The 25,920-nt window shown below is 38.9% G+C and overlaps 1 protein-coding gene across 2 annotated transcripts in view; it reads right to left on the bottom strand.

The window, feature by feature from the left end:
* Positions 1 to 337: 337 nt before the first annotated feature.
* Positions 338 to 25,920, bottom strand: part of STAT4 (signal transducer and activator of transcription 4) — a 38,063-nt gene continuing 12,480 nt past the window's right edge. The window contains exons 4-24 of one of the 2 annotated variants that reach the window (XM_065068940.1): positions 23,885 to 23,983; positions 23,039 to 23,131; positions 20,679 to 20,757; positions 19,081 to 19,166; positions 17,978 to 18,129; positions 16,635 to 16,793; positions 15,851 to 15,943; positions 15,625 to 15,684; positions 14,849 to 14,866; positions 14,676 to 14,769; positions 13,923 to 13,967; positions 11,131 to 11,214; positions 10,318 to 10,416; positions 9,001 to 9,136; positions 7,836 to 7,888; positions 6,985 to 7,079; positions 6,415 to 6,551; positions 5,815 to 6,006; positions 4,554 to 4,620; positions 3,949 to 4,057; positions 338 to 1,797 (exon numbers count right to left, since the gene is read on the bottom strand). In XM_065068940.1, the coding sequence (XP_064925012.1) occupies positions 1,771 to 1,797; positions 3,949 to 4,057; positions 4,554 to 4,620; positions 5,815 to 6,006; positions 6,415 to 6,551; positions 6,985 to 7,079; positions 7,836 to 7,888; positions 9,001 to 9,136; positions 10,318 to 10,416; positions 11,131 to 11,214; positions 13,923 to 13,967; positions 14,676 to 14,769; positions 14,849 to 14,866; positions 15,625 to 15,684; positions 15,851 to 15,943; positions 16,635 to 16,793; positions 17,978 to 18,129; positions 19,081 to 19,166; positions 20,679 to 20,757; positions 23,039 to 23,131; positions 23,885 to 23,983 (1,977 nt within the window). In that variant the 3' untranslated portion in view covers positions 338 to 1,770. The remainder of the gene's footprint in view (positions 1,798 to 3,948; positions 4,058 to 4,553; positions 4,621 to 5,814; positions 6,007 to 6,414; positions 6,552 to 6,984; positions 7,080 to 7,835; positions 7,889 to 9,000; positions 9,137 to 10,317; positions 10,417 to 11,130; positions 11,215 to 13,922; positions 13,968 to 14,675; positions 14,770 to 14,848; positions 14,867 to 15,624; positions 15,685 to 15,850; positions 15,944 to 16,634; positions 16,794 to 17,977; positions 18,130 to 19,080; positions 19,167 to 20,678; positions 20,758 to 23,038; positions 23,132 to 23,884; positions 23,984 to 25,920) is intronic. The other variant, XM_065068941.1, reaches the window with a different exon arrangement.

Here is a 25,920-nt window from a genome sequence, read left to right on the forward strand (position 1 = left end):
AAAATATATGGTATTCAGGTCAAGACTTGAGAGTCTGGAAGAGTTGCATTGCATGGGATGCAGGGGGGAAGGAGACAGAAGATTGATTTGCGTGCTGTGTCTGGACCTTTTTTACAGTACTTCTCATGAGTTTCAGGTTGTCAGAAGTATAGGGTACCCCACATTTTGTTTGTGTTAGGATTGTGAGAACAGGCTAGAATGAAAAGGCATGAAATGGGTGATGCGATGTGAAGTTACGTTTGCTGCTTTAGAAGCCTGTGTTACTGCTTCCAGTTTGACAAAAAGATGGCAAGACCGTTTTTGTTGTATTTTGAAAAATTCCACCAAAGTCCAGGTATCCAGCTTTAAGCCAAAACCAGTTTTTATTCTTACTGATAATATAAATTACAGGTGTTGCCAAAGTATATACATAGTTGCTCTCATTGTTCTGGAACATTATTTATATATGATGCTTTCTGAGGAAAAATTACTTACTCTCTGCAGCTTGCTTTGGATCACTCGTATTAATGAACAGAGATGTGTTTGTTCATTTAAAACCTACTCCTGTGTATCACAGAGGTATCTCATCTTTTTCATTCAGTTGCTTTCAACTAATGTCAATAGTACGGGTGAGAGGAGTAAGTAAAAAGAAGAAATGAAAGTAAAATCCAGGTCTTACTGATTCAAGGAGGTTATGTTTTCATCTTGCCTGTCTGATTTGTATCTACTCAAGAAGAGTGTAAGGTGCAAACATTCAAGTTTTCATAAGTATTTTAAGAGCTTTGCATGTTTCAACCATATATTCTGTAGGCAAAAATTAAATATTGAATAAGCCTGCATGCATGAAATGCAGTGGCCTTGGAATTGTCCATTTATTATTCTATTCACAGAGTTTTAAGGGATGATACTGGGTGGGGGGGGGGGGGGGGGCGGTGCGGGGAGAATACTTCAAAAAGGCAATTTACCACTTATATAAAAAATAGTTATTCTGCTTATTAAATGAGTCCCTGACAGGCACATAACGTTCTGTCATGCAGCACAAATTGCCCAGCGGTCAGCAAATGCTGCAGCTCTTCAGTAACTATTTTTAAAAACTGCTTCCCAGTTTGTGTTTACCAGATAGTAAAATGGAGACACCACCAGTTTTGTGTCTCTTTGCCTTCTGGAACTCTGTTCTTTTCCCAGCCTGCCTGCTTTCCACAACTTCTGCTGTGGTAGCAGATAAAGATCTGTGTTAAAGTAGTTCTTCTTTGGAACACAAGCAAACCCTGGACACCTATGGCACATCTCAACTCAGAGGGGTGAGAATCTTCACTTTAAAATAGAAGCTAAACCAATGGTATGCAAGATGATAATGAAACAGAGACTTTTTAACATAATAAATGCTATTTTCCCCAAATGCATTAATGTCATCAGTTATCCTTATATGCTGTTCTCAGAAGTGAAACATTTTGTTATACGCTTGTATTTACAGCAATTCTATGGACATTAATTCTGCAAGTAAAATTTATCCCTGCTGGACTCCACTGAAGTCACGCAACCTCCAAGCCAGAAAGGATTTGGCCTTTTATCAGAGAGGATAGCAATTCTGACTCGCAGGAGGCTGTGTGCAATCCCTAGGGAGCAGATTTCTGGTTTACATGGTATTGATAACAGAAAGAGCCACCAAGAATAACATAATGGTTTCCAGGAAATGCTGATTTACAAAGAATGACCAAACAAACAAATAATTACTGCATCTTTAGCCCATCCAGTGTTCACAGGATTCCTGATTTTTCTAGGATGTGAACTTCAGTCAGTCGAGTAAGGAGAACTCAGCTAGAAGAGAAGAAAGAAAATATTAGTCTCACAGTAGTTACTGCTGTTTATTCAGAAATAACTGCAGATTAAACCTTGGCAAGGTGACTGCAGTGTCATTTTGACAGTGTAGTACAATCTGGTAAGGTTCTGAGGATCCTCTGTCTGGTCCTTTACAAAATATAGGAGCACTCATTAGAAAACACTGTGGGAAACAGTTGCGATAAAAATGACATATATTTTATATGAACTTTTGTGGTTCTTGCAGCCTATGGATATGTATAGCAAGGTTCTTGATGGAGTCTTTGTTTTCCTAATGGGTAAGGGAATAAAAGGGAATTCAGCAAGACTGCAGAAAGTATCTCTTGCTAAGATGGAGTTGAGTAGTAGGATATTTTGTCCTGCTGCAGATTTCACTTTTGTTCTCTGTGCCTCACGTGATGTCTTTTATTGTCATCTCATGGAGGAAAAGTGTTGCTTTAATAATGCAGATTATTTGCTTGCTGTACTCAGCCAACTCTTCCCCAGGGTAGGTCATGTTGTGTGAATTTGGGATGATAAAAAAACCCCCACAACCTCCATAATTTCCTCATTCCCCTTTAGCGAGGTAAATAGAATAGAAAAAGGAATTCTTTAAACATCTTCCAAAACTGTTTTTCTCCCCTAACTTCTGGGAGAACTTGAAAACACTTCTAGCAAGAGCCTCCAGAGATTCACCTATTAATACTATCTAACAGCACTGAACCACTTCTCTAGTAACCTTAAAAAATGCAGCATGATTGTATTTGACTCCCAATTTGTTCCCACTTTTTTTGTGTGGTTGCGACCCCAAAAGATGTTGGTGGTCACAGCTGGTTTGGAAGCTCTGGGCAGACCTGGTTTGAGAATGACTGTGCATGCTAAAAGAAACTAAAAACATTTGGAGCCTGATGAAAAACAAAAGCGAAGCCAACTATTCTTTTCACTACCAAAACTTTGGGAAACGCAAATGTGTATGTAGCTCACAAATGCAGTTTGGAAAGTCAGAAGTGTTTTCATGAGTATAAACCGAACAACAAACAAGTGGGGACATGTCTCAGATTGGGTGCAGTAGGTTTTAACACAGAATTTTCGTTTAGGCTAGTATTTCAGTTTTAGCTGAAGAACTAGTTTCCAAGAGTGCTAACAGAGAAAAGGTGAAGAAGCCAAAAAAGATATTTTGCTCTTAAACAGATCTTCAGCTTGGTGGATATTAAAGAACTTCTCTATTTGTGCACAAAGTTTAACTGCTTCCAATAATTGACAGTCAGGATTATGGTTTAGTTTTGTTCTGTTTGTGGGTGAGGAGGAGTGTTTACAGAGAGGTATTTGAAGGGGAGTTGGCAGGCTTTTAAATACATAACCATTTTAAGATCATAAATCACTGAACATACAGAAAAAGAACTAGTATTGAGAAGGATGTTTTCTTTAATAGCTGTTAAAGCTATTAAATAGCTGTTAAAGCCAAACCACTGCTGTGTTTCTGGATAGAAGTCTGCAGAACTGCAGAAGTCTGTATACCCCAGTGGGTATACAGCAGTGCTCTAAGGACTCTAAGCCACAATGATCCAGAACACAATTTCCAGTCAATAAGCAAAAGAGGAAAATATTTTTAATAGGACATTGGTACAGTATTTTCCCAGTCTTTCTGTATACTAAGTAAATACCAGTTCTATTTGCTAAAAGTGTTTTAGTTGACTTTTAATTTCTCACTTTTGTACCCCATGTAGAAACTTGCAGCACTAAAAGTTGTTCAAGTTTGCTGAATCGGAAATTCCTACGTGCCTTGTGCAGCTTCCCAGAGCAAGTCAAGTTCCTCGTGCTATCTACAGAATTAATGTAATTATTATGCATTTGCCAGTGTAAAGACTTTGTGCAAGAACTCTGAGACCTTTCAGTTATGACATTCATGATTCACAGGCCACCATGTCAGACAGTTTCTTGTAAGACAGAGCTTTCACAGATTCTTGCAGCATCCTGTCCCGTTTAGAACAGAAAATGGCTGCACCATTGTTTCAGAATATAATACAGCAAGTGGTCAAAGAGCTCTATTTTTTCCTAATTGTACAAGCAGCCTTGGTATAACCAACATCTATGTTGTACATGTCCCATTTGCTTAGTATTAACTTATGAGTGGAAAAGTTTACAACGTACAGCAGTTTCGATCACTGTGGGACTCAGGTGTTCTCTCAGCACAGCATAAACACTTGGAGACATTGGAAGAAGATCTGATGGAGAATGTGGATCTGTAGAATCATTTAAGCTTAAAACAAAAAAAACACAAAAATAATCTTAAAAGCAACCTAAATCCCTCTAGCTTGATGCATAGCAGAGGAGTATGGTGAATGCTTATAAAGTTAGTTAAGCCTGTATGGGGCTTGCTGGTGGCACAGGCCAACAACCTGGTATATGTTTAAAAATGTAGGAGATAAGACCAAGGGAAGAGAGAATAAACCTGGCTCTGTAATATCACCTGCTGGAGAGAAAAAGGAGACAGTGAAAGACAAACAGATCAGAGTACTGTAAAGTCTGCATTCAATTTTTACAAATGTTTTGCCACATGGATAGGAAAAGCATTGTAGAAGTAAAGCTCTTTAATTCCATTTCTTGTCTTTAACAATCTTTTGGCCAAATGAAAACAATATGTTACTATCCCAAACTATTTGAATAGGGGAAGGGAGGCAGGGAAAACTTTGAAATAGTATGTAAATTTAACAAAAATAACATTTGAAGTGTAATACATCTATAAGAGTACTTACATTTTGGAGACTGGGATAAAAACGGAAGGAACGTAACCTTTGCCTCCTCCATCAGAGGGCTTTGAGACTAAAAGTAAATATTAGAGAAATTAAATGTTGACTAGTAATTTTATTATTTATTTGAAAATTATTATCTGCTTTAAGTGCTGTAGACCATAATATATTAAAAAAGAAACCTCCCTGTTTATGCTCAAATAAACAGCCATAAAAATGAGGGGAATTCCTGAGATTAGTCTTTCAATTCAGGTCATAGTCATGTAATTGACTGTGCTCCCTTGATATGAATCGACATCTCAGAATGCAATACAGTAACAGATGAAACAGATCTCATCAGGGCTTCAAAAGCAAATATACTGCCGCTCTACAACCTTGGAACTTTGAGCATCTAGATTGCAGTCTGCAAATGCTTGTATGGAACTCTTATCTGTACAGACACAGCTTCAGCAATGTCTTCATTGTCTTCAGCAATGTGAAATTAAGCATATACATAATTTTTTTAGCAGATTAGAGCATTAGGCAAAGTCCACTGAATTAAAATGAAGAAGGAAAACGTTTGTAGCCTCCAAATATTTTTTTAGTAGTGTAGAAAATTGAATTCAAATGGAGTTGTAACTTTTGGTACTGTAAGTCCGGAAGAATGTGTATTCTCTCTTAAAAAATATCAAGGCTTTGAGGGTTTTTTAGAGAGAGTGCGAGAATGATCTAAAACTGGCCTGACTTGGACAAGAAAGAGCATGGGCCTGAACATATTTGGAGCCATTCTTGTCCAGCCTTTTTCTGTTTGCCAGTGCAGTTCTCAGGGGTTATGCTGCTGCAATAAAAGCAGGTTTTCCAAGCTATTTGGAAACTACAGAATTTCCTTGAAATTAAAGAGATGGCATGCTACAGTGTAACACAATTATGAAGCTGATAAGCAGGATGACTTTCCAGTTTCATCTCATTTGAATGCCTGAGCACTGAATTTTGTAATGCATCAGTCAGGAAAAAAAATCTTAATTTTTTTGACTCTTTCTACCCCAAGATATATTTCTTAGCTTCTTTTCAATATTGTTGTCATTGCCTCTAATATAATACCCAAGACCAGGGATATATTTATAAAATGAAGCTGTCTAAATGATAAGCATGCATTAAAACAGTTCTCTTGCAGATGCCGATTAGAGGAGGCATCTTAATCTGTTCCCTTCCTCCTCCATTCCTCAAACGGCCTCTTGACTTGGCAGCTGCTTTGCAGAAAGGGTAAATACAGCAGTGGAGCCCAAACCTTCACTTGGCTGACAGCTGTAGTGTTTGCCAAAGGCCTTATCTTTGGGAATGTCTGGATAGAGATACTTCAGAGGGTTTTCGGGAACGTTGTCTGCCATAATCACTTTGTAATCGCGCAGTATGTCAGCAAAAGGCAGCGCAGATAGGCGACCTTTGTTATAGGGTTCCACCGAATGAAATGTCACGTCTCCTGTAAATAAAAATACAAAGGCGCCGTAACCACTGATACCTGGGAGATCAGCATCTGCAGGTTTTTTTACTTTCTTCAGCAGTTTACACTATTGTGGGTTTCACCTGTTTGTACCCATGTTGGTATCTTTCAAGTTATGCTTTCTACACATGTGGAAAGAAATTTAAAGCTTGCAATAAGCAGGTGCACCTCCTAATAAACTTATATGGTTAATACAAAGAACTGAGAGGTAGGCTGTCAGAGTTTTGGTTTGTGTTTCAGTAAATATGATACTACTATCTTGGCCGAAGCCATACTAAAGCATGATACACATGAATTTTACTTTTAAACCAAATAAATTGTGGGTCTTGCATTACAGGTGTATAGCAGAGTTTGATGTTAATATTCTTTTTCAAAGATGATACTTACCATTTTCTAACTGATCCACCCACGTAAAGGTAATTCCACCCAGATTGCTTTCACTAAACCTTAATAAAAATGTTCCTGGTGTCTTGTCTTTAAGCAAAATTCGTTCCTTCTCTTTGCTGACAAATCCCATTACATACCTGAAGCGTAACAGGAAATAAAGGGTTTGCTTTTGGAAAAAAATAGAGACTTCAACTGCATCTGGCCAAACTTTATACAGGTGTTCAAAGCCTGGTTACAAAAGTTTTATAAGGTCTTGGAACTATTGACAAAAGATTCCTGTGAGTTATGTGTGGATTGCGGCATTGAGCTCAAAGTGCTATGAAGCCGGACGACATTTATCACCGTACTTGACTGTCCACTGACAGAACTGATAAACAGATCTAAATCTGCATTTCTGAGAGATTCAATAGTGTTCCCTTTTGGCAAACATTTCAAAAAGTTATAAATGGGAAAAGGGAGACAGAAGTACAATGTTCTTTACAAATTCTCTTCTGCATAGCTAAAACTGAGCTTAATAAAGAACAAAGACAAAGCAGAGAGAGATCAATATTCAGCTGTTTCTTTGCTCACCCATCAATCCAAAGAGGAAGGATGTGTTTTTTAATTAAGTCCAGGATTGCTTCAAGCCAAACCCAAAAGGTAAAAGACTTCCCAGGCAAATGTTCCTAATGGTTAAAAAGAAAAAAAAACACACAAGAGAATTGTGAGAGTGGTGTTAACCAATATTCACATGATATGGCCATCTCAATTTCTTAAGAATAATCTAGTTTGTTCAAGCAAGAATGAAAAATGTGAACTGCTGTTTTGAGTAATGTCTCTGAGCCTGATGCAAAAACAATTGGTTTTTAAGATACTCACTAGAAGCATCTCATTTTTCAAGGAAAAAAAAAAAATCACATTTGTTTCTTCCTGGTTATGAAATTACATTTTGAGAGAAATGATGACAAAGTTGAATTTCCTTCCAAGGTTCTATATATGTTTAAATAATGTAGTGAATATAAATAAAATGGGTTTACTCTTCTCAAAAACCTTTCCATTCTACATTAAAGTTACTGGATATATCACCAACTTGAAATAATTTAGGTCAGAACTGAGCATATGAAAAAATTTACTGCTTGCTTTATGAAAAATGCATGCTTTGATAGCAGAAATTTACATTACAGAAATATATAGGGCATGCTGCGATGGCCACTTCTGATCTCTGTAGCAATGTAACTGAGTAGATCTCTTAGCCCAAGCTTTAAAATTCTGGAAATGCTATTTTCACAGTTAATTTTTTTTTAAATGAATGTGATTGTGTTGGGCTATGAGTCCCACGTATGGCAAGTGGGAATCTCATCAGTAGCGCCAGAGAGACAGAGTAAAGCACATGGGTGGGTAGAAAGAGCAAGAGGAGTCTGGTTTTACTTTCAGAACCGTACCTTGCAGAACTTTGCCCAGGATAGTTGATAATCATTGTAACTGACTTGTTGTCCTGAGGGGGGGAGAAAAAAAAAGGCAAACTGTGAATCTATTTTTCTGGAGTTCTGAAATAGACATGGGTTGATATCTGTGTAGCTGTGGGTTAGCAGGGGGGAGCACATTACATCCAGACTTAGAGAGGCATTGAGAAGGGCATGCTTAGGGGCTGTACAACAGCTTTTCTGTATCCTTTTGAAGCAGCTGATAATAGTAATTTTGGGAATATTTGCCTAAATTAGTCTGGGACTTTGTTTCTGCAACTATGTGCTCAGTTTCAGTTTGTAGCCTGCGTGTTACTTCTCTTGGCCTTCACTCTATCTTGAGCTTCCATATTTTAAGACAATCTAGTTTTTCTTTCTTAGGATTGTTGTTGATTTACAATGGCACCTCTCAAATCCACTACCTCTACTAAGCAAGAAATCTCCAAGAAACCATCAGAGAAAGTGACTGTCACCCAGGGAAACCAGTCTTTGAAAGCAATAACAGCAAAGATTCCCCCCGGTCTCTGACAAATGCTCATGTTCTTGCCCGATAGCAGAGGCATTGTTACACCCTCAGCTTGGGGTTTCTTACAGCTCACGATATATAATTGTTTCTTCTCCAGAAACAGATATGGCTTTATTTTCTTCTGCAGCTTTTCTTAAGTCCTCTCCCTTCCAGGGGACAGTCACATCAAAGTGTTCGATGGTTCATCTATTGCAGTGATGGGGCCTCTTTGCTGTGCTGTCACCAGTGAAGGAAGTGTCCCAGAAGTAAACAGACCCACAAGAACAGGTACTTAAAATGAAACAAAACCCAAACCAAACCCCATCAGCAAGCAAAAAGACTTCCTTTTTGTTCGAGATGCAAGAGATAAATTACTTGCTAAGGAAACAAAATAACATCACAGTTCAATGTGACTCTGATGCCCTCTTTCTTCAGTTTAGCAGTCTGGGAGTTCAGAAGTTGAATCACTTTGTGGTAAGAATAAGCTGACATGTGCTTTTCTTTAAAGAAAAAAAAGTCTTTGTAGCATTTTTGAAGGCAGCTCTGGGAGTGGAGGTCATGCTTAAAGTCGTTGCCTGTTAACTATCAACTATAAGAGCCCAAAAGCAACTAAAAATCTGTATATTTCTACCGTCTTACCCATAAGTTTCTCCGCCAGCATGTTGAGCTGCTCAGAATTGAGTCCACGACCGACATATGACGAAAACTGCCAGCTCAGCACTTCTAAGAGCTGACTTAAAGTGGCAGCAGGGGGGTTGTTGAAGAAAGACAAATTCTGCAACAGAATCAGTAGTTTGTTTAGACAGTTAGCAACCATGAAATATGGTACAGGCTGCCAAAGAAGTCTGCAAGTGCTTGAGCAGAATCCAGAAGTGTAAAAAGGGCAGGTCTGTATTATATATCGGTATATATTAGCACAAATTGGGGTAAATGAGTGTTGGCCGTCCCACCTGCAGCCACCCAGCAAGGTCCACTTTGGTGCCTGGGAAGAGTTGGAAGGGAAGAGGGAAAGGGAGCAAGAGAATGTATGTGCACCTTGGATGATAAAATACCTTGCTATGTTTCTTACAGTATCATTTATTAAGACAGTGAAGATGTGCTTAAAGCCTAACCAACAAATGCAGATAGTTTCATCATAGTGTTTAGTGCATGGAAGTCCCAAACGGTTACATGCTTGTACAGCGATATGTTGTTGAATTGTTTGGCTCATCTTAGTTTTGCATTTGGTTTTTGGACTGTACATGTGATGAACATAGTACAGACTGTGCAGAAGACTCTTTGGAGTATCACAGGGTGATCACAAAGTCCAGGCTGCTGCTCAGCTGACCTGCCATGGTTCTTAGGTGCACTCCATGGGAAACTATCTTACCCTTTCCCTCCTCCGAACGTCTGTGTGACTGCTGCTAATCCCCGCCTGAAAGCCTGAGAGCTATTGACAGCGCTGTTCTACAATCTGCAAATACAGTGACTGAATCTAAAATACATCCCGAGGCAGCATGCTCATGGCTAAAGCCTCTAGAAGGTGCTACCTGGCACTTCTGATCTTCTCCGTAGAAAGCACCAGCTCCTGGAAATGCATCAGGAAACATTGCAGAGCCGCCTGTACACCTAGTTTGACAGCTTTGAATTGTGCTAGTAGGATTATTTTGTACCCTCTATAGTTTCGGTGAATTGCATCCAAAAAAGACAAATTCAAACTAGAACAGCTGTTTAAGAGCTACTACTTTAGTCTACAAAAAGGAAGGCTTAGTGTGCCTATGGTTTTAGGTCTGCGTGGGGAATAAAAGATAAAGTGAACAACATTAAAGTATGCTGTTGGTAACAGTGTACATGAGAAAAATAAGGCCAGTTTAAGAGGGAAACACAGCCTTTTTATAATTAATATATTTGGTAACCAAATGTGGAAAATCAGAAAGTCAGTACTTGCATACTAGTACTGACTACCTGAAGACCTACCTGAGGATCATTGGTTGATAGATTGTACCAAATAATAGAAGCCCAGGCGTTGGGTAGTTGGCTGACGTTGGAAATCATCACCACAGGCAATGAGCTGGTCTGGTGGAAAGAGCAAACGCAATATGTAAATGCTGCTATGGAAAGTGTTAGTGCTGGGTTATGCTTTTTCTTTTAGCATCTTCTTTCTTTCTTTCTTTCTTTTTTGTTCCTCCACTCCTCAAAATACTATTCTTCAGCTTGTGGAGCAGGACATGGTTTAGATGTGGACTTGGCAGTGTTGGGTTAATGGCTGGACGTGATGATCTTAAAGGTCTTTTCCAACCAAAATGATTCTATAACAATGGTAGGCAGCCAGAAGAGTGATCTGTGACAGTCCTTACCACTACAAGAGGTCCTGAAGGTCCATTTTAGGCACACAGGGATATCCTCAGCCTACACCTTGCAGTTGGTATCATAGACTTTCTCTAAGACATTAACTTAAAATGTGTAATGGAGGGATGTGCCTGCTGGTGCATATGGATTTTGTGACTGGATTTTGTCACTGACTTCAATGGATCCCACAGTCTTTGCTCAGTAAGATGTATTACCTTTGCATAGCATAAGAAAATTACGATGACAGCCAGTACTTGGGCTTCTGAAGGGCTAAAAATGTTGCTGTAAACCTGTGCCTACTACTTTCTGTCCCAAAGTTCTGAAAATCTCCTGTCTGCTTACGGTTACTGCTGACGACAAAATCCAGGATAGACAGACCTGTAGTCTGGCCCCACAGGTCTGTTCTCATCTGAGGTGCTGGAAAATGCTGTATATACTCACTTCCAGGTTGATGGTCAGTCCGTAGAGGCAGACCTGCGTTTCGAAGCTGATGGAGTGCAGCTCCTCGGTCACCATGTGCGGGCCCTGCGGGAGTGAGGGGGTTGGAAAACTGGGAGAGCACAGGTGGCATTTGGCACTGGTTCAGTGGTCCCACTGCTCAGATTACACAATTTGGCAAAAAAAACCATATCCAATATATAAGTAGAGCAGGACAAGAAGTAAATTGTCAGTTTGTTAAACGCTGACATGAAATTAGTCCAGAACCGGTGGTTTTTTCTGATTAATCTAAAAATCCCCTTGACATTGTTAAAGCAACACTCTTAACTTTTGTTTTTAATTCGTTTAAAACGTTGCTTTTAAACGGTGTTGTGCAGAAGAAGGTAACAGATTAGTTTTTGTGTCTGATAAAGATCATCTCCAACTTTTCCTAAAGTTTCTTCACTGATTGATGATTCCAATTTAAACAAAGATGTTAAACTTCAAGGAGAAACAAAATAGAAACAAGAAGCCACGGCTTTAATGATGAGTAGGAGCTCATTTTACAATAGGTTTGTTGTGACTATCCTTAGATGCTACTAACTGAAGGAGTAGAGACCTAAATCATTAATCAAAAGTAAATCTGATTTTAAAAAAAAGAAGTGTTTTTGGGCAGAAAAAAAAGTCTGTTTGATTAAAGTTTGCAGTACAAGCGTTTTGTGTTGATTACAAGCTAGTATAGCTCTGTAAAGATCTGAATCTCTGCTCCTTGGGGAAACAGATCTTTTGAAATACATTTCCACCCCAGAAGTCAAAGCATAAAAATCTGTTTGTCCTTTTCCTATTTATTTTTGTCTGTCACATATTTGTTGTGTCAGATTTTCTAAAAGAGAAACAAAAAATCCTAAATAAAAATGTTTGAATTTATTGAAATACTCTGCTTTCAGTCAACGTAAAATAAAACTGTTCCTTAGGGAAATGCCTCATACAGGACACTGCAACAGAAGATAGTTGTATAAATGAGAGGTTGAGACTGCAGGAGATCCTCAGGCATCTGAATAATAAATCTGCCTTGATAAACAGAAAATCCAGCTTAGACCTGAAGGCTTTTACATGAAATACTCAACCATCAAATGAGCTCAAATGTTTTAATACAGGTAGAATCAACCTGTATTGCTCAAATAAAGTTGAAAAGGGTTGATGAAACTTTCCTTCCCCTCCCGCCCCGTTATGATTTTGCAAAAACTTCATTTTTTTTGTTATGGAAAAATCATGTAGGCAAAAAGATATATCTGCATGAAAGGACAAATGTCAAAGACAGACAGTTTCCACTTTTTTTTTTCCTTTTATGAGGCCAGTCATACTTAACAAGTACACTCTCAGCTTACTAAACATCCTGTAAGCAAACCAAGTTTTTAAATTATTATATTATGTTAATCAAAAAACTTGCTCATGCTAATGATAATTTCAGACTGTGACTTGACCAAGGAGAAGCCGTTTGAGGGAGTCAGTTACCAGTGAACTGTCTCACAGCTCAGCCGTCTTAATTCTCCACAACCCTATATTTTATATAGTTATAAAAGCCCTATGTGGGAAAGTGGGAGTAAAATGCTACCAAAAGTAGAGCACCAACATTTTTCCACCTACGTTTTTGCCTTCGCTTGTCTTGATGCAAATGACTTTAAGTAGCAAAGTAGCTGGGAGGCGAGCCCGGAGTTTCAGTCTTGCTAACCGGGTTGTGGGTTATTCCGTTCAGAAACGCCGTGTGAGGCCTTCACAAGTACCTTCTGGGGGAGGTTTTTGGTGAAAATTCTCCGTGCTGATCATCGCACCTTAAAGACTGCTGGTAATAACTTTTGTGCTTGTATAACTACACTTATTTGGACTGTGATATCAGTGATTTTGGGGTTTATTTTAGATTTTTTTACAAATTTCTTTTTAAACTCATCAATATGATGTTATCCTCAGCACTTCTACTGTGCAAAAAAATTTACAGGGGTGTGGAGATACCTTACTCCAGTACAGGCAACTTCACCTCCTAGGTTAGTAGATGCATTCACAGAAGCATCTTATTATTTCAGTGACCTTGGGAGACACTGGTGGCCTTGTTGGCCCTGTCCTGGTGGCCTCAGCCAAGGCTGAATCCTTGAACATAGCCGATAATGCTGATTTCTGTTCTCTGCAAAGCAAGAGCATATGGATTTTAAGCTCCTCTGCCAGGAGGTACATGCATGTCTCTGAAGTCTGAGTGCTGCAAATACCTGCTGGTTTGTGAGGGTGAATATGTCACCACATCTTGTCACCACCAGAGGGGAACCTACCACCGGGTTTGGATGAGTATTGGTGAACTAAGCACACTGGTCCTGCTTGAGGCCAGCAAACTTCTTTGATGCAAATATGATTATACCCTTACTTCAGCTGTAAACTTGGCCAACAGGATATATATTCAAAGGACAGTTCCTACAGGAGAAATAGTTTCAGCAAAAAATTCAAAAAGCTTATTTTTTTTTTCCAAAATGTAAATGACCGAAAAGGCAGCCTTCAAGAGGAATTGCATACATTCATATTATTACTTCCTACTTTCTATTGTAACTTTCAAAATATAAATATTTAAGGTATGTAATTAAAACTTATATGAGTAGTTCTGAAAAGTTCTCATTATACTATCAGATGATAATTGGGTCCTATGCTTACTGTAAGAATAATGTGTATTTCAAAATCTAACAACATATGGTTGCCCTTGGATTTAAAGAAAATCCAATGTGAAATAATTGGGAGAGTAACCAAAAAATAACATGTAAAATAAATGCACAAACCTCATTTCCTTTGCTTCCAGCACTTGATTTCATTTCTTTGGGTTGCTGTATAAAACAAAAAGATATTTATGTGCCAAAGAAACTATAGACAGAAGTACACGTAAAGAACCTCATTTGTAACCCTGATGTGCTTCATATAATAAGGTTTAATTTACAATATACAAGTATGCTGTAATTAAGGCTCTGACAATATGCCTTTAAAAGTCTATTCAGTGAATAATTTTTTAAACATTTTTTTTTAAAGTAATTAATGTAACAAAGTGTTAATTAGGGTGCTTGCAAAGTTATAATACACAAAAAAAAGAACTAAAGACTGTCAATCTCCATCTCCTTTTGCAAGACTACCCCATGGCCCTGCATCTGTGATTAACCCAAAAAGAACCCAACCCATATTTCCTCTAGACAATTGTGGTGGTGTTTTGTGGTGGCTGTTTGTTTGTCTGTTTTGTTTGTTTGTTTTTCTTCTTTTTAACAGAACTCAGTTTCTGAAAAGCTGTAATTCAGCATTACTAGATTTTCTTTTTATGGCAATAATTAGGATATGCTTTGTCATTTCTGTGAAAATATATAGTCTTATTTTATGGAAGGGATAAGTACGGAACAGGATAAAGAGGTTAAGAATAAACTTTCTGTATAAGGAAAAAGAAAATGAGAGTAGACTTGACAGTAATATAGTTCTCTCTGTATAGTTTTTAAATAATCTTTCATTTCTTTGCCAGAGGCGTACAACAAGACAAAAGCAGTCAAACTTACCAAATGTCGGAATTCTACTGACAGGCTTCCATTTGCGGACTCATCCATGTTCATTGCTTTCACGTGCGTTCCGCACAGAACAAATCTGCGATTACTATGGAGGACATTACACTTACGCACTCAAATAATATTGTACTGGATAATTTAAGAAACGTGGTATTTTATTTTCTTACCTTACAGTTGAAACATTCCTAAAATAGAAGAGGGGAAGGAACAGATTGTGAGTCAGTAAATGTGTAAGTCATAACTTGTACTGAGAAACATATCCCCAGAGTAGATTTTACCTTGTCAAAGTTAATTTGGATTACCAATGCAACTGCAGTTTTTAAACTAAAGAAAACTGGCTAGCATGCAGCTTTGGAGAGACAGAGTCCTGGTTCCTCTCCTGGTGTTTTCCATCCTTCTTTTTGGGTCAACACCCAGGTCTGTGTGCTCAAGGTGTTTTTTAGGGTCCTGCAGAAGGTGGCTGGGACCTGGGGACGGTGGGTGGTGAGGACTTGGGCCACCTATGCTGATTTTTGAAGTCAGACCTTGACAGCAAGTCTTCTGTGTCGTGTTTTATCATGCTAGGGTGCCCTGAGCTATCTGTGACCAAGCTGGCTCTACAGTGCTGGGTATTGCTCAAAATACAGCTTTTGTGTGATGCTACTTTTTCAGACTGACAAATTCTATTTAGCCTTGAAGCAAATCTTAAATAGACTTCTTGCCTCCAATTTCAAAATGTCAATTAGACATAGCAGGGTTTTTTTAAAGAAAACACAAATAAATCTTCCACATTAAAAAAGAAAAAAAAAAAAAGAAAAAGAAAGTGACAAGCATTACCCTGATGTTTTAACTTTTTTTTTTTTTTTTTTCTTTGAGCAACTTCTAAATCAGCTAGAATAGCCATTAGAAAACCTTGTGTCTCTGTAGGGAGAGAGCGAATATCCTCCCTTTAAAGTTTTCTTACTTGTCAATAGTTGCTTTCACTCTGATCTGGTAGTTCAGCTCTGGCAATTTAATCAGCAACCTTCAAAACAGAAAATGGACAAGTGGATATGAACATAATACACTTCTTACTAGAAAATATTAGAGAGCAGTAGCTCCACATTAAAGTATCTGAAGTTATTACAATCTGAAAACAGATTACGCATTTAGGATTATGAAGGAGTTTCTATCAGATTCCCTTTCCTTACCTTAATTTAACAGTGAACTGTATTAACGTTTTAAGAACCATTGGCCTCTGGGGATGCGTTGGCATACAGGGCTGCCTTTCGACCACAAATGAACTGTGTGAAAAGAAGTGAAACAAACAGATTGTTGGGAATATTCATAAACAAACAGCTATATATAGGAGAAAAAAAAAAAGCACTGGTATCTCTAAGACCTGTTTCTCTACAGCTGCTGAAGTGGGAGATACATGTTCCAACTCTCAGTTCTCAGCATGATCGAGTGGTCTAAGTAACAGTTGAGTTGTTTCCCGTAAGAAACGGATATTTGGAATAAATTAAAAGTCCAACCAAAACAAATTCCATAGTCCTAAAATATCAGACTGATAAAAGTCTGGAAGACTGAGACTTTTACCAGAACCATAAAAGAGAGTATGAAAATACACTGAGCCTGGCTCTAATGAAATGAAACAATCATTTTATCTTTTTTTTTTTTAATTAAAAAAATTGACCTTGTTTTGCTTTCAAATAGTCACTTGAGGTATATCTCTAGTATAGCCAGTACAAAAGGAGCAAGGAATGATGATAATATTTTATATATTAAAAGAAGAGTGAATTGGGCTGGGGGGAGGAATGGGGGAAGAGGAAAGACAAGGAACAAATTAGCACCCTGCCACTTTACTTTAAATATATTTATACGTATATATCTGTGTATATATATATATATATATATATATTTTAACAATGTGGTCTCATTGTTGCCAATAAATTAGTGTCAGTGCATTATGTACGTTGACAATGGTTTACGCACTTGCGGAAGAGGTTGTAGAGCAGAAAGTTGACTTTTTCCAGCAGCTGAGGTCTCTGCACTGGGATAGGGTCCCCATCGTATGTCAGTCGGGTCAACAGTTCATCCAGTTTTTCCAGTTGCCTTCTAACTTGAAAGAGACTCTCTGCCAACAGCGTAAAGCTGCAGCAAGACAAAAAATTTAGTATGTGATCTCTGAAATAAGGCATTTCTTAGAAAATAATGGCTCCTGAGGTTCCTGCTTAGGGAAATCAGAATTGAGACTGATTGGTGCTTTCTAGCTTTATCCAAACTCACTTCACTTCCATCTGTCTTTTGTTTACAGGAGTATAAAAATATATCAGGCAAATTACCTACTTTATTTTGAAATATAAATATTTACACAACAGGCCTCATCAATGGCAATGGAGCACCGTCTTTGATAATTTGGAAGAAATATATATAAGTGGTCCTGATGCTTTTACATGCAGGGCACTTGGGTCACTTTTAATTCTTTCCTACAGTGCACTAGTTTTGCAAAATAAAAGGATAATATTTATGTACAATAAGCAAGTTACCAAGACTGAAGAAGTGTAAAAACAACAAGGAAAATAAAATCCAAACACACTTGCTAACAGCCTAATAGGGTGCGTGTGTATAAAACCACATTTTTGAAGCTATTTTTAACATCTTAATTGGAAAAATATCAGTGAAAAAAAAAATGGGGGGAGGGCAGCAAAAAAATAATTTTTTTCTTCAAATTGAAAGGGTTCTTGATTGTTTTCCTTCCTTTTTCCTTCTTATTCTTTACGTTTTCCAGAGGATGAGTTTGGGAGAGAAATAACCAGGACATTGACATTCTCTGGCTGCATTATATTTTAAAATACAATGCCATTTTCTTTTTTATTTGCAATTGCTTTTAGAGTTGCCACCACAAAGACTCCTGCCGTTCAATTCCTCCCTAGTTTGAAGTCTGGAGGAGTGATGTACCTAGTGAGTCAAAGTATAAGGCGTCTGTATCTTGCGATACCAAACTCCCCCTGTTCTCAGTGACAAAGTCAGTTCTTACTAAAATAAAACTCCCGAGAGGGTACGTATCATCTATCCGGAACAATCGCCAAAGCAAAAAAATAAGTGACTGCCATGGCTCAGGCTCAGCAGTTGTTATTAATGATTCTGAACTATTATTCTGAATGGCAAATATTATCCACCAAAACAGATCTTTTGTTGTTGTTGTTATTTACTTGCTTAGCTGCTAGTGAATTTGCCGCTGTGGCAAGGCAGTGGGTCTAAAGGAATGCTTGTTTTGCGCGCAGCAAACTTCCTGTGGTTTTGGGTGGAAACGCGAGCACGGGGCAGGGTTTTACCAGTTCTGGAGCTGGTCGAGGCCGCCGTGGAGCGGACCCCCGATGCAGGCGATCTGCTGCCGCCTCTTCCAGTCCAGCAGCTCCTCGGTCAGCATGTTGCTCATCAGCACGTCGATCTCGTGAATCACGCGCCCTATTTTGCTGAGCACCTCCTGTCAAATGGGAAAGGTGTTGCACACCGACCGCAGGGCACAGCCATGCGATTCGGCGATTAGCATGAAGTGCTGGTTACATTTCTTTCAATTACTGTGAAACTAACCGTATTTACTCCCCCCAGCTTTATTCTCTTTAATTCAGAGGTGACTGGATTCACCACCCATGGGATTTGATAATTAATCCTGAATCTCTATGAGCTCTTCCTCAGTAAAACTTATTTTTTTGGGGGGGTGGAAAGGAGTATTGTTGTATTCTCTGTGGGCATAACACCTCCAAGGAGTTGATGTTTACAAATACCGCTAAGGTCAAAAAGTTCTCCTTTTGTTTTGTATCATATCCAGGGCACTGTTTTGTTTTTTGTTTTGTTTTTTTTTCTGCTTGCTTGTATCTGTAAAAAGCACATGGACTCAAACAAATTGCCTAAATGTACTGTTTTTTGTGTCAGCAAAGAAGTGGTCAGGGGAATAATTGTTGTATTTGCAAGTCTTGGTTACTGAGCAAAGCAAAGTATAATTTAGTGGGGGGGGGTTGGTTGTTGTTTCGTTTTTTATTAAAAGAAAAAATTCTGTTTGGTTCATGGTTTTTTTTCATTATTAGGTTACATATACTTTGAATACCTGTTGCTTACTTTAAAAGGAATAATTGACAACTAAGTTATCCATTTAGCACGGTACATAAGAGGTCCTGTGAGTTGACATCCCCACCTCCTTTCTAAGGTGTGCAGACCCTTGTCCTTGATTGAGCCATTGCTTAATTGCCAGTTTCTTAACTGCTACTCAAAATCACCCCCACCCACCCAAAACCTTTTGTGGATTTGTACCTCCTGTGTTATTTGTCTGCTCTTCTGAGAGGAGAATTTTAAAAAGCACACGTATGCATTTGGGTATTCGGTGTGGGAATAAGGGGAGAAAGCGAACAAACCACAAATGACAGAACATGCCACTGACCTTTCTCTTGTAGTCTAAAGTGTTGAGCATCGCCTGCAAGGCCAACATTTCCTGCTTAATGAGGGCGCTGTTTTTGTCGCTCTGCTCTGCAGGGGGATGAAAAAAATCAGTATAAATGCACGTGGGTGCATGTGCGTGCTTATAAAGGGAGGAGGGGAAAAAACCACCACCAGACCACGGCGTTGGTTACAGACATCAGTAGATGATGTAATAGTGTGTTTTGTTTGAATGGACTAACGTTTAGTACAAGTGTAAGATAAGGTCTTACTACTCCACTCTTTAGATGTGTGTGTGGAACAGGAGAAGGTAGAAAACATAAGGATGATACCTAGAAATCTAGAAATTTCTTATTCTTTTGCATGCTCAGGTGTATTATGTACATCTGGCTTGGACTGATGATTGATCTGTGCACCACTGCAACGTGCTCGTGGTGTCAGCAGTTAAGACTAAAGCTCTTTGGGCTGAGAGAATGGAGGCTGGGCATTTGAAAAGGAGATAAAGCATTCATTGCTGTGGGGATCGCAGCAGCCAGGAGTATTGGGTATATCCCCCTCCCTGTTACTTTTTTTCTTCTCTGGATCATGCATTAGTTTCAAGCTTCCCCAAGCTTGCCCTTTGCTCATTATTGCCCCTTTTGTTCTTCTTGCATCTTTCATGCTACCTTCAAAAAAGAAACTGGTGCCAACTGTGTCTCTGCTAAGCTCTGGATTGACACCTGCCTGTTACATTTGGGTAGATGTTTCAATAACCAATTGTTCGCACACATTTAAGGTACTGCAAGCTGGCTGTGCTGGTTTAGAGCATTTGTTGACATAGTGAAATTTGAAGCCCTGTTTTTTTATATAAACATGTTTTATTTTGTAAGCAGGGCCGGTTGCAGTCATCTTGTGTGGTCAGTAATTATGACCGGCCTGATGACTAATGACTCATTAAACCATGGAAACTTGATCTCTTCCAGCCATATATCCAGCCTTAAACATATTGGCATGTTAAAGAACTTGGACGTTTTAAGCCTTTTTAAGTCTTTGCTTGTTCAAATGGAGATAATATGAAGGTATCTGGGCTGACACAAGTGGACCTCAGTTTCTTTTCTGAAAGAGATCCTGCCAGGGCTGTTGCCGTGTGCAGATCTCAACCATCGCAGGCTGGTCAAACATGCATTCAGAGTGCTTACCAGCTGGTTACCACCACTGCGGTCAAAAAAAGAACAGAAAGCCAAGTTAGAGGCTAAAAAATCACTTCTGAACAACTCTACTCTGGGAAATAAGAGGCTCTTCTACACCCTGCCAAGGAAGGGCCATGTCCAAGGGGAAGAAATTGAAAAACAGGTTGTTTAAATTAAGGAAACTACTACTTTTCATGCCATTATGCAACTTATCTACAGAAAATTACTATACTTGCTCAACAAGATCCTATTAACCCTCTTAACCCCAAAAGTAACTGTGTTCCAAGACAATAACTTTATATAAACTAAAAATCTGGTTTTTATGTTTACATCTATTATCTGAGGTAATGCTCAAAAAAACCCTGATGCTGGGGTCTATCTGTGGAATCAGCCATTTCCTAGAGAATCTAAAAAGTATTACAAAAACTCTTACCTAAGCTTTGTATTGTTTTATACCTGAAGTCAAATTCCTCTTGCAAGTCTTCCAAGTATTTGACATCTTGATCGGTCATCTTTCCCACCAAAAAGAAAACAAAATTATTTGGGTATTCACAGTGACATAAAAAGGAGTTTGTTTTGTGAGGGACAAATGCATAATGTCATAATTTCCTTTCCTATAAACTGAAAATCCCTAAACAGTTTTAGAAGGTCTGGCTTACTAACTTGTAAACTTTTACAAAGACAATTGAATTAAAAGTGCACATTTATAACTACGTAATTATTTTACTTGCTCAGAAAGCCAACTATTTTCCTCTCTCTCACAGTCAAACAGTAGTTGATGCAATGATGTACTGGAAAGTAAGAATGATTACATTTTCCCTGAGAGAAATTGCAATTATTATGCCAGTAATGTAACTCTCTTCTTGGACCTTTAAAGCAGGACAAATGGATAATTTTGCATTGACTTACTGGAAATTGAAATGGGGTGTGCAAAGCCAAGAAAGGTGAAGCACAAGATGGGGCAGAGCTCAGAGATTTTATTTAGAGAATTACTTAAGATTTTGGGTGAAGAAATGAAACATTCTTGCTGCTTTGGCTTTTTGCAAGGCCTTGTTTTCATATGTACTGCAAAAAGTTTAGAAGGTGTTTTCTAGTAACCAAACAATGATAATATAAAAAAAAAAAAAGACACATCAAAAGAAGGAAAACAAAACTGTAGGAAATAATCTGTTTTACTTAGAAGGTTTGTTTCATAGGAAACCTTGATTCTGCCAACAACTCGTAAACAATCCTTTTTAGTTCCCTGAGATATGCATGTTAAGCGTTTGTGAAAAAAAAACCAAACAAAAACCTCACTTGCTAAATTAGGACACACAGAATTTGCCATTTTGGTTTCCTCTTTATTTTGGAGACTAAACATTTAAATTATATGTGTAACATATGAAATTACATACACAAGGAGCTGGCTGATTTCTGTGTTCAACTTAATTACCTGCTAAAAAAACCCTTGTCTCTAGAAATCATTCTCATTTTCACTGTTTTTCCAGGGATGTCTGTGCTGTTCCCCCAGGCAGAAGGAGCAGCATGGTTGGCTGCTGCTGCAGCTTTGGTTTTGCTCTGCAACCCTTATGACTTTATATGTAGATAGAGATCTAGTATCACATTCTTCTAAAGCTAGCTTTATCCTTTTAAGGGTTTAATAGCATCACAGAATAGTTTGGGTTGGAAGGAGCCTCCAAAGCTCATCCAGTGCCACCCCTGCCATGAGCAGGGACATCTTCACCCAGACCAGGTTGCTCAGAGCCCCGTCCAGCCTGTCCTGGGATGTCTCCAGGGATGGGGCATCCACCACCTCTCTGGGAAGCCTGGGACAGGGTCTCACCTCCCTCAGGGGCAAAAGTTTCTTCCTCCTGTCCAGCCTGAATCTCTCCTCCTTTAGTTTAAAACCATCACCCCTTGTCCTATTGCAACAGGCCCTGCTAAAAAGTCTGTCGCCATCATTCTTATCAGCCCCTTTTAAGTACGGAAATGCCCCAATAAGGTCTCTGTGAAACCTTCTCTTCTCCAGGCTGAACAACCCCAGCTGTCCCAGCCTGTCCTCATAGGAGGTTTCATCTCTCTAACTCTTCTTCTGCATGTGGGGAGACACTGCTGAGAGAGCACTACTAGGACACCTGTTCAGTATACCAGAAGTGTTGCTCCTGAGTGGCCCAGGGACTTCAGCACTGAGACTGCTGCAAAGCTGAAAGGAGAGCTGGGACAGCAAAAAGGCCACAAATAATCTGAATTCTTATCCAGCCTTGAACTGAATGGGCAGGTATTCAAGGTCTGCGTTTTCAAGGTCTCTGTGGGACACAGCTACAGGTATGCCTCGGTCCTGTATAGGAATCCCCTGGAGAATTGTTAGCATCAGCTCCCAGTGTTCTTCTCCCCTCACGTCTCCGAAACATGTGGCTTTCAGCTTTACTACAGTCTTGGTACATGACTTGGAGGTCCCAAAGGGTAGCTACTGCTGGCCCAGCTGAAAGAGGTAAAGTTACATGAATACATCTACTGAACCCCACATCTTTTTTAGAGACAGTAGGTATGTTCTTCTTGTACTCAGTGGTCTGCATAGGGATGAGTGTGATAGCTTTAAAATAGGGAGCTCTCACACTGAACCCAGAGCAGCTGTGAAAACCTGAGCATGCAGGTATGTCCTGAGTAGCTGGTCTGGACTCAGATCTTCAGAAGAATGGAAGCTGGTTGGTGCAGCTTGTCATCAAAACTATTTGTGCAACCCAGCTTAAAGATAGTTCAGGTATGTCTGAAAATCACAGCTGCATAAACAGCAAACAGGACCAAAAAAAATACCTGAGCGCTGTTCTTGATGGCTGACACTTTGTGTTCTACGTTCCGTTGTCGTTCCGAAACCACGGAGTTCTGCAGAGATTTCTCCAGTGGCCCCTGGAACACATGGAACAGATAACGGGAGGATGAGGAATAATGAGTGATTGTAACTGAACGGCGAGTTCCTGCATAGGGAGGGGATTCAGACACTGATCTTCAACCGGCTGAAGACTGGTGCAAACAGACAAAGCTGCTTAGTTCCACAGATTTGAAGAACATCCTGATTTAACTTTGAAATCCAGAAGGTGAGAGGGTGTGAGTATACTGCAAACATTAAACACCTAGTCAAGTCAAGAAACTGAAAGATAGATTATTAGATTTCTGAAAAAGACCCATGTCACATCGCTCATATAAGAATATGTATTATATCCACAGGTGATTAAAAAGAACACATTTGACTTAAAAATTCTGTCTGGGTTTTAACCATGTAACAATTTCCCCAAAATAAGTTTTACATGTAATTTTTAAGTTTATTTCTTCAAAAGTGAAAACTATCAATGCCTTTGTACCATATCAGATGGAATGTCTTTTGCATGGCATAAATAATATGAATTGATGCATTGCATAATTTAAAATATATTTGCAAAGAATAATCTTTTTCAAGCCTTTCATACAGATTAAAGTCTTTGAAGATTAGCTGTGACACTTATAGCAATGTTTGCGGCAGTAGAGCCACTAAAGAAGTACAAACGTGAGTTTAAAGGGCACCATTTGGCAACTCCTTGTGCACACAAATCACTCCAGTGGAACGAGAGGATGGGATTTGGTCCTCAAAGCACGTGAGCAGATTAACAAAATATAATTCATTACCTGTACAGGCATGCTAGCTGCGGCCAATATTCTTCGTTCTTCTCTTAAACAGTTGGAGATGATTACTGCTATATGCATGGGATTACCATGATATTTGCCCTGCAAGCACAAGGAAATACAACTTTTAAAGATTCAGAATTCAGGGTGTCCCTCTGGCAATCACAACGTGTTTTTGTGTCTACGGGCAGCAGCGTGAAGAGACTCCTGTACTGCTCTTGACCTTTCTTAGTGCTGGTTCAGCCTGGCCGTGCAGCAGCGCCTTGTGCCATTGTCACAAAATATTCTTAACAAGGTTCCACAGAGATTATAAAGATACAACTTGGAGATATACATGATTTGGAGATCAAATTGCTCTGCTGCTAACACAGCTGTTTTGAAAGGGCTTTCCTGTCAGCCTGTTCTGTGCACGATTTTATCATGTCTTCCATTTTCAGTAGCATGTAGCACTTCTGCCAATAAAAAAATGGTTAGCGTATCAATACGGTAATGATGCAAGCAGAAAAGCCTCCCCAGCATAAAGCACAAGACCTACATTTTAATGTCTATGAATATTTTTTATCCTTCAATAACTATTGTGCCTAAGATGAAGGAAGAAGCAGCTCTTGTGCCAAGCCAAAGAACAAAAAGTCTCTATTTTTACAGCACCATAAGCAAGGTGCAGTATTGCTGATGTGTGACTGAGGACTGGGCACAATTTGAACAATTACTGGTTTGTGCTGTATTTATAAAATTGCAATGACTGAGGACTCTCAAGCAGCATCTTTCACAGTGATGTATTTGTTCAATGTTTCTGAATATCCTTCATGCCTTCTGTTCAGTATTCACGTATAATTCATTTATTCAGTGCTCATACAGTTTTAAGCCACTTGTTAGAATTAATCCAGTTTTTTATTTTTCCTGTACGGTTGCCACTTTTGGACTTTTTCTATTTTCCCCTCTTTCTGATTAGTTTTTATTCTCATCATATTTTGCTGCCATTTGGAACTTCATTTATTCTTGCTTTCTCTGAATGTGACAATAAGTTTATACATACTCAAACTGACGCTTTATTTTCCTTTGATATCTCATACCAATTGTTGTATTAGAAACAAGGGTGTGAACACATCTGATAGAAATGTGAACACGCTGCTTCTATATTCCAGCTATTACTATGACAGTTATGAACTAGACTGATTTTAGGAGTTTCTCTTGAAAAAAGAAGTGGTAACACTACCCCAGGACACATTGTCTCTGATGAAACGCTCAGTACTCCCTGTCTTTGCATAGCATCAGGATGTAACTTTGGGAAGGGAATGCGGGAGATGGCTACGAGCTTCCTGCAGAAGATGGAGTGGAGCTTCATGGAGAAGTAAGGTAGTGGTAGAGTCCAGCAGCAGCAGCCAGAGAAAATGAATTGCACTCATGCTCCTGGCTGTCTGCCTTGTTTTGGCTGTGGTGAGTGGTGTCCCTAAGCCAGTTTCATCTATCGGCACCTCAACTAGAGGAGAAAAAAGAATTCCTGGTTTTAATAATGCTTGAGGATGAAAGCTGTGGTGAGAAATCTGTGACTAGAGTAAACCCATCAATGTGCATATTAATTCCTCAGTTAATGTCTGTTTATTTCTGCTTGTTGCTGTTTTTTTTTTTTTTTTTTTTTTGCTGGTAAAACAAGGTCCCACCTTCCACATAGATGCTAATATAATGAGGTCCATACCACACCTTGGTGGTTACAGGCTCTTTGAAACTACAAAGCCCAAGGAGTGTTTAGTCCTGGCTTACCACTGCCCAACAGAATTGGAGCACTCTAAGGTTTGATGGTTGCCTTTTGTCTTTGCCCTGTGACAAAAAGGAGTCAAACAGAAGCTATTTAACAAATTCAAGAAGAAACAAAAATCCCTTCTTGGAGCTGGAAAATGCATTTATGTAGAAGATGCACTTCTTCTGACAGTGGGATGGTTTAAAATCCCCCAGATAAAATGCCAGTATTGGGGACTTTCCTAGCATTTCTAGATACTATTCATATGCAAAACTTTAAAAGGTATTTCTCTCTATCATTT

Source organism: Columba livia, chromosome 7 (genome assembly GCF_036013475.1).
Source record: "Columba livia isolate bColLiv1 breed racing homer chromosome 7, bColLiv1.pat.W.v2, whole genome shotgun sequence".
Lineage (NCBI taxonomy): Eukaryota > Metazoa > Chordata > Aves > Columbiformes > Columbidae > Columba > Columba livia.